The sequence below is a fragment of the Mizuhopecten yessoensis genome, unplaced genomic scaffold (genome assembly GCF_002113885.1).
Source record: "Mizuhopecten yessoensis strain PY_sf001 unplaced genomic scaffold, ASM211388v2 scaffold10643, whole genome shotgun sequence".
Lineage (NCBI taxonomy): Eukaryota > Metazoa > Mollusca > Bivalvia > Pectinida > Pectinidae > Mizuhopecten > Mizuhopecten yessoensis.
The window spans coordinates 117,173-125,880 of NW_018408649.1; the positions used below are offsets into that span (position 1 = coordinate 117,173).

An 8,708-nucleotide genomic window follows, 5' to 3' on the forward strand; every position below is an offset into this window, starting at 1 on the left:
TACCAGTATGTACAGGTAACCAATAACACTATACCAGTATGTACAGGTAACCAATAACAGTATACCTAGGTGTACAGGTAACCAATAACATTATACCAGTATGTACAGGTAACTAATAACAATATACCAGTATGTACAGGTAACCAATGACAGTATACCAGTATGTACAGGTTACCAATAACAGTCTACCAGTATGTACAGGTAACCAATAACACTATACCAGTATGTACAGGTAACCAATAACAGTATACCTAGGTGTACAGGTAACCAATAACATTATACCAGTATGTACAGGTAACTAATAACAATATACCAGTATGTACAGGTAACCAATGACAGTATACCAGTATGTACAGGTTACCAATAACAGTCTACCAGTATGTACAGGTAACCAATAACACTATACCAGTATGTACAGGTAACCAATAACAGTATACCTAGGTGTACAGGTAACCAATAACATTATACCAGTATGTACAGGTAACTAATAACAATATACCAGTATGTACAGGTAACCAATGACAGTATACCAGTATGTACAGGTAACCTTTATGTACTCTATTCTGCTACATATTTTTTGAAATACTCTCCTACTACTTCTCAACCGAGATAGTCTCCTTTGACTACTTGACCGTAACACTCATTCTGTCACAACACGGTTGTTATACCCCTTCTGTATTTCTGTTTCAGACTCGACTTTAATGGGTTTTACACAGAAAAGTTAGAGGCCATGTCAGCAGAGAAGGCTATGCTGGAGTCATCTACCCACAGTTCTGAGTCAAGTAAGGCCACCGTGTCTCGGTGAAACATCCCAGGTATACCACTGTCTGCTAGATCGTGTTGCCTGGCTCGTCCTAGATAGCATCGTGTCCATTAGCTGATCTCCTCAGCTAACATATGTGCTATACCGTACATCTGAGATGGCATGCAGTGTTTTTGTAATCATATGTTGTTTAGCACTTATGTATGAATATTATAATCATTTGTAGTTCTCTTAATTCAAAGAGAATTTTGCAACCACATTAACTTTGTACAGACAACATTGGCCATTAGCAGTGTCATTGTGTGTCTATTATTGTCCTTGTGTGTCCTGGATGTCCTTGTATGTCCTGGACCTCTTTGTGTATCATGGATGTCATTGTGTGGTGTCCATTGTTGTCCTTGTGTGTTCTGGATGTCCTTGTCTGGTGTCCATTGTTGTCCTTGTGTGCCCTGGATGTCCTTGTGTGTCCTGGACCTCATTGTGTGTCCTGGACCTCCTTGTGTGTACTGGATGTCCTTGTGTGTCCTGAATGTCCTTGTGTGTCCCTGATGTCCTTGTGTGTCCTGGATGTCCTTGTTTGGTGTCCATTGTTGTCCTTGTGTGTCCCTGATGTCCTTGTGTGGTGTCCATTGTTGTCCTTGTGTGTCCCTGATGACCCTGTCAGTGTTATGTCTGTGAATTAATTAGAACATAATACCTGCTTTTAGTTTAGCTGAAAATAGATTTAGCTGGGTGATGATTCAAAACATATATAATTTCAGTTTTTTCCTCTCTGGACTGATTTTCTCTCTCTGAATTTCATGTGGGATATGTTCATAGCTCTAAAGTTGTGTAAATGGAATATTGATGTATTAAAGATAATGGGCCACATGTTCTTTTCAAAGGTTGGGGTTGTTTGTCTGGTCTATTACTATCTAATGCAACAATGGCATTAATTGTACAACAGCTGTCTCTGGGAAATGTGTACCATTTTGATTAATAGATGTGATTAGAGTGTACTTATACATTATACCAAAAATACTTTGTTTAATCAACTTTTGACTTGCAGGTTCAGGATCCTGGCCAACCTCATTCACATCCCAACGACCTGACTCTGCCCGCTATGTCCCTGGGATGCACCGTCCAAACGTGGTCAATGGTTCCTCTTGACCAGTCATGTCAGCTGAAGTCAGGATTGGCCATCTCCAGTATCAAAGCTTCCCCTCAGCAACACAAAAAATTGTCAACACATTTACCCTTGTTTGATTGGTAGATTCACATGACTTCCAGGTGTTTGTGTTGGTGTGTGGGGCGTCCAGGTGTGTTGTTAACCTCTGTGTAACCAAGTGACTCTTCAAGTCGGGCACATAGTGCTGGAACATGCGAATACTTATATTAATGGAGGAGAAAGCAACATTGTGATCCTAGTAGTAGGGCAGAAGTTGTAGCATTGTTACTTTAACTAGTTACAATGTTACAAAGACAAGTTACAATATGTGTGGCTTCATTCATAGTGCAAGAACCAGGGATACATATGTGTATATATCTACTGGATACAAACTTGTGACGCTTGTGTTGAAATTATCCAGAAAAAGAAGTATCATGACATCCAAGTTTTTCATTGAATGTGTTATTACCACTTAACATTTTCAATAGTATGATAATAAAGTATTAAAGCTGGTTCTGTGTTTTCAATGTTTAAGATAAAAATCTCATCATTGTATGTTGTGGATAGTGTTGACTCGTTAATTTGATAGATCTTTTATGTCTTAAATTTGTTTTCTATAATATCTGTTCATTGGAAATAAGTATTAGGACAGATCAGCCTCAGTGATCTACACCATAGTGACGTGTGCCAATCTTGCTATGTCACTGGAAGCTGCAGATCCCATCTGAAGATTTCTGAAGTACTATTGTGTTAGTACTGGTTCTTCTGGTTCTGGTTCTTCTAAGATGATCTTGTCCGGGCCGTAACTTTCAAACCATTCAAGATATCTTGATGAAACTTGAAGTATACCTGCATCACCTATAGATGATGTGCAGTGCACTGTCATTAGGTCATTGTAACCTTGACCCTATGGTTAAAGGTCAAAAATGTGCATTTTTTTTCGGAACATCTTGTCCAGGCTGTAACTTTTAATCTGTTAAAGATATGCTGATGAATAACTGCAGTATAACTGCATCACCTACAGATGATGTGCAATGCAGTGTCATTAGGTCACTGACCATTATTTCAAGGTTAAAGGTAAAAAAAGTCTGATTGATACAAACATTTAAAGGTGTAAGCCAAGGTGATGCCAACAGTCCCTCACTGTATCTAATTTTGCTTAACTTAGTTTGCAAGTATATGACGGCATTGTAAACTCTATCCAAACATCATCTTGACTTTGAGGACATCTGTAATGGTCCTAATTACAATTAGAACTTGTTCATATAAACATATTATAATTTAGCAGTAAGCAGTTCCTCTAATAATAAGGTCAAATAAGTGCTATGTTAAAGATATCCTGATAAAACTTGCAGTACATCTGCATCACCCACAGATGATGTACAGTGCACTGTCATAAGGTCACTTGAGGCCAAAGGTCAAATACCTGGTAAGTGCAAAGTTGTCCAGGCTGTAACTTTTCAACAGTTTAAGGGGAGATATACATTTCTGTTCACCAAAACAAATCACTATCCTTGATATTTATTTCTTGTTACCCATTTATTCTAAGGTTTTTCACCATTTCACAATGGGAATGGTACCAATGTTTTATGTAATTTTCTACAGCACAATGTTGAAATTCTGTCAAATATGTTTACTTATTAGCTCACCTGGCCGTCAATATTTTACTTCTTCTTAATAACCGCAAGGCCTAGGGTGATGATATTTGGCCAGAAGCAAACTGGGATGAAGGGCTACCAAGTTTGTTAAAATAAATGACCTTCACTTATATTCAAGGTCACAGGGGTCAAATATGTTAAAAACTTGGAGCTTATGCCATGGTGCGGCGTCCGTCCGGCGTCAATATTTTACTTCTTCTGAATAACTGAAATGCCCAGTAGCATGCTGGGATGAATGACTTAAATTTGACTCATATTCAAGGTCACAGGGGTCAATTGTCTTTTTTAAAAACTTCTGAATAACCAAAAGGACCAATATGGTGATATTTGGCCAGAAGCATGCTGGGATGAAGGGCACAGGGTGAAATGGTTTTTAAATCTTGTAACAGGTTCTTTTGGATGACTTATAGTCATAAATACTGATATTTTGCCTGTAGCTTTATTTAAGATCACTTTTAAGGTAACAAGTGTGAGATTTAGACCAGGTGAGCAATGCAGGCCCATTGGGCCTCTTGTTATATAATATGTTGACATAATGTCTGAGGTGCTGACATAGTGATTGAGGTGTTGACATAATGTCTTAAGTGCTGACAATGTCTGAGGTGCTGACATAGTGATTTAGGTGTTGACATAATGTCTGAGGTGCTGACCTAGTGATTGAGGTATTGACATAATGTCTGAGATGCTGACCTAGTGATTGAGGTGTTGACATAATGTCTGAGGTGCTGACCTAGTGATTGAGGTATTGACATAATGTCTGAGATGCTGACCTAGTGATTGAGGTGTTGACATAATGTCTGAGGTGCTGACATAGTGATTGAGGTATTGACATAATGTCTGAGATGCTGACCTAGTGATTGAGGTGTTGACATAATGTCCGAGGTGCTGACATAGTGATTGAGGTGTTGACATAATGTCTGAGGTGCTGACATGGTGATTGAGGTGTTGACATAATGTCTGAGGTGCTGTCATAGTGATTGAGGTGTTGACATAATGTCTGAGATGCTGACATGGTGATTTAGGTGTTGACATATTGTCCAAGATGCTGACCTAGTGATTGAGGTATTGACATAATGTGTGAGGTGCTGACATAGTGATTGAGGTGTTGACATAATGTCTTGAGGTGCTGACCTAGTGATTGAGGTGTTGACATTATGTCTGAGATGCTGACATGGTGATTTAGGTGTTGACATATTGTCCAAGATGCTGACCTAGTGATTGAGGTATTGACATAATGGGTGAGGTGCTGACATAGTGATTGAGGTGTTGACATAATGTCTTGAGGTGCTGACCTAGTGATTGAGGTGTTGACATTATGTCTGAGATGCTGACATGGTGATTTAGGTGTTGACATATTGTCCGAGATGCTGACATGGTGATTTAGGTGTTGACATATTGTCCAAGATGCTGACCTAGTGATTGAGGTATTGACATAATGGGTGAGGTGCTGACATAGTGATTGAGGTGTTGACATAATGTCTTGAGGTGCTGACCTAGTGATTGAGGTGTTGACATTATGTCTGAGATGCTGACATGGTGATTTAGGTGTTGACATATTGTCCGAGATGCTGACCTAGTGATTGAGGTATTGACATAATGGGTGAGGTGCTGACATAGTGATTGAGGTGTTGACATAATGTCTGAGGTGCTGACCTAGTGATTGAGGTATTGACATAATGTCCGAGATGCTGACATAGTGATTGAGGGATTGACATAATGTCTGAGATGCTGACCTAGTGATTGAGGTATTGACATAATGTGTGAGGTGCTGACATAGTGATTGAGGTGTTGACATACTGTCTTGAGGTGCTGACCTAGTGATTTAGGTGTTGACATATTGTCCGAGATGCTGACATGGTGATTTAGGTGTTGACATATTGTCCGAGATGCTGACCTAGTGATTGAGGTATTGACATAATGTCTGAGGTGCTGACATAGTGATTGAGGTGTTGACATATTGTCCGAGATGCTGACATGGTGATTTAGGTTTTGACATATTGTCCGGGATGCTGACATGGTGACCAAGATGTTACAATGTCTCCGATGCTGACATAGTGTCTAAGATGATGACATAGTGTTTAAGATGATAGTGTAGTGTATAAGATGATGACATAGTGTTTAAGATGATAGCGTAGTGTCTTAAGATGATGGCATAGTGTTTAAGATGATAGCGTAGTGTCTAAGATGATGACATAGTGTATAAGATGATAGCGTAGTGTCTAAGATGCTGGCATAGTGTATAAGATGGTAGCGTAGTGTCTAAGATGCTGACAAAGTGTCTAAGATGCTGATCTTTCTTGACAACAACTAACACCAAACTTTGTAAAGAAAATATTTATTGCTACAAATGGCAGTGTAAAGAAATAAAAAAAAAAGTTACGATTTTAAAACTGTAAATAAATAAGGACAATATACAAAACTCTCTCGACTTCTCAAACACTTGTTACGATAGGCAACATGACATCCAGGCTACACAGAAACAACATTTATGTTTTCTGCAGATATTAACTAAATCAGCACAGTGAAGTCACATTTTATGGTCAATACACAAACTGTAAACACTGTCAATTCATACACCCATTTTAACTCGAGCGCTGTAAAACACTATCAATCTCAGAGTACCTGGTACAATGTATACACACACTTACACTGGAGTATTGTAAAACAGCACAATCCCAAAGTACATTCACGCATAATGAATGATACTCGAGCTTTGTAAAACACCATCAATCACAGTACATACACACATAACGACATGTATATTTGAGCACTGTCAAGCCAAAAGTGCATACACAATGATATTTACACTGGAGTACTGTAAAACACTTGCTCTTAATCAGCATTTTAGATTGAATAACAAGTTACAAACTTGAATCTAAGTTACATGAACACAATCTCTGCAGGCAGTTTATAATACTAAAACACCTGTCTACGATAAACTTAAACCATTAAACATATCTGAATAACAATTTATGGCATTTGAACTGATTCTTTAGGAACACTAAATTATTGACTGAAGATAATACTAAAAGACTTCGGTGGTAATTTGTTTCCTACCCCGCCTCCTGTTTTTGCGTCCTTTCCTCCTGCTCTTGCGCCCTTTCCTCGTGGACTTTGGCTGTTTCCTCCTTCTCAACTTCCCCTTACTTTCTTTAATCTCTGAATGCTGTTGACCACTGGAAGGTTTCACCGTCTCCACAGATTGTGGGTTATCGCTGTGGTCAGAGTTGTGTGCAAATTGACTGTCATTGGATTGGTAAGTTTTAGGCAATTCTGAGAAAACCTGGTCAGTAGATCCCTGAGATTGGTCTGTGGATCCTTGAGATCCCTGAGATTGTTCTGTGGATCCTTGAGATCCCTGAGATTGGTCTGTGGATCCTCGAGATCCCTGAGATTGGTCTGTGGATCCTCGATATCCCTGAGATTGGTCTGTGGATCCTCGAGATCCCTGAGATTGGTCTGTGGATCCTTGAGATCCCTGAGATTGGTCTGTGGATCCTCGATATCCCTGAGATTGGTCTGTGGATCCTCGGGATCCCTGATATTGGTCTGTGGATCCTCGAGATCCCTGAGATTGGTCTGTGGATCCTCGAGATCCCTGAGATTGGTCTGTGGATCTCTGTGGATGTTTAATTGGTCTCCAATTTTGTTCCCTTGACAGAGACCCATCCTCGTTCACTCTACTTGTAACAGATGATGATGTTTCTCCATCTCTGGCCTCTTGGCTCTCATCTGAAACAGACCTCTGACCTGCAGGTGTAGTATTTTCATATTCTTGGTGCTTTTCAATATCTTTATCCTCTATATCCTCTACATCCTCTCGATCAGAATCCTCTTCATCACCATTGGTATTCCTTGTTTCCTCAGAATCATCCATACTTTCTTTATCATCAGCATCATCATCATCATGGTCATCATCATCGTCATTGTTATCATCATCAGTTTCCTCCTCATTTCTCTCCTCTCCGCCTGTCACCAAGGTAACTTCAGTGCTGGTGTCCTTGGTAGCAATGACTTCCCTGACGACGTGTTCTGAATCAGTTGTACCGATTCCTTCATTCACAACCTTTACCCTTGGACTTTGCTCCTTTGACCTTTGTTGTCCAGTCGTGCCTGTCTCTTGGCTATGGTCATGTGTTATACTATCCTTCGTCCTAACTGAAGGCTGAGAACTGGAAAAAAGGGAAAAAACAATACATGTACTTATAAAGTTATGGCAATAGCAAATATAATTGTGACTAGTAAATTTATTAGACTTGTGTGGTTTTAAAAATATTTATTGTAAGAATAAAGTATTTATATTAAGAAAATTAGACACGATTAAAATTTATATGAAAAGTAGTGTAGACAAGACACTAGCAAATGATGATATGATCGATACTGTAAAGAAATAAAAAAGTTTATCTAGCAGCTAACTGTGTTATCTTGGGTAATTTATCTTTATTTATCACATGTATGAGAAATTCACACTAAATTTACAGTAAATCCAGGTAGGTTTCAATCACAACAAGCTCAAGCGTTACCAATGCGTGGGTTTTTATTACGGTCAACTAGTTTCGACTCTATGTGCGAGTCTTCATCAGGTCCAACCAACCTACTCAACATTGACGTTGGCTCTATCTCGCATGTAAATTTACAGTAATGATAGAGGTTGATGTTTTAAACAGGTTTTGATGTTTTAAGCTGATACACTAAATATACAGTAATGATAGAGGTTGATGTTTCAAGCTGATACACACTAAACATACAGTAATGATAGAGGTTGATGTTGAAGCAGGTGTTGATGTGTTTAGTTCATACAGTTATGATAGAGGTTGATGTTGAAGCAGGTTTTGATGTGTTTAGTTCATACAGTTATGATAGAGGTTGATGTTAAAGCAGGTTTTGATGTTTTAAGTTCATACAGTAATGATGGAGGTCGATGTTGAAGCAGGTTTTGTTTTTTTAGGTCACCTGAGACAAAGTCTCAAGTGACCTATTGCGATTGCCTTTTGTCCGTCGTCGTCCGTCATCCGTTGTTCGTCGTCCGTCGTCCGTCGTGCGTCCGTAAACAATTTACATTTTCGACTTCTTCTCCAAAACCCCTGAACCAATTTCAATGAAATTTTGCAGGGACCTTCCATGGACAAAGGTCAACAAA

General features: G+C 39.1%; 2 protein-coding genes across 3 annotated transcripts in view; one reads left to right on the plus strand and one right to left on the minus strand.

Moving 5' to 3' along the window:
* The window catches only part of LOC110461633 (gamma-tubulin complex component 2-like), a 40,003-nt gene extending 37,580 nt beyond the window's left edge, over nt 1-2,423 (plus strand). The window contains exons 28-29 of one of the 2 annotated variants that reach the window (XM_021515187.1): nt 691-815; nt 1,812-2,423. In XM_021515187.1, coding sequence (XP_021370862.1) covers nt 691-805 — 115 coding nt within the window. In that variant the 3' untranslated portion in view covers nt 806-815; nt 1,812-2,423. The remainder of the gene's footprint in view (nt 1-690; nt 816-1,811) is intronic. The other variant, XM_021515186.1, reaches the window with a different exon arrangement.
* Nucleotides 2,424-5,175: 2,752 nt separating this feature from the next.
* Nucleotides 5,176-8,708, minus strand: part of LOC110461643 — a 14,584-nt gene continuing 11,051 nt past the window's right edge. The window contains exon 10 of the mRNA XM_021515199.1: nt 5,176-7,740. Coding sequence (XP_021370874.1) covers nt 6,594-7,740 — 1,147 coding nt within the window. The 3' untranslated portion in view covers nt 5,176-6,593. The remainder of the gene's footprint in view (nt 7,741-8,708) is intronic.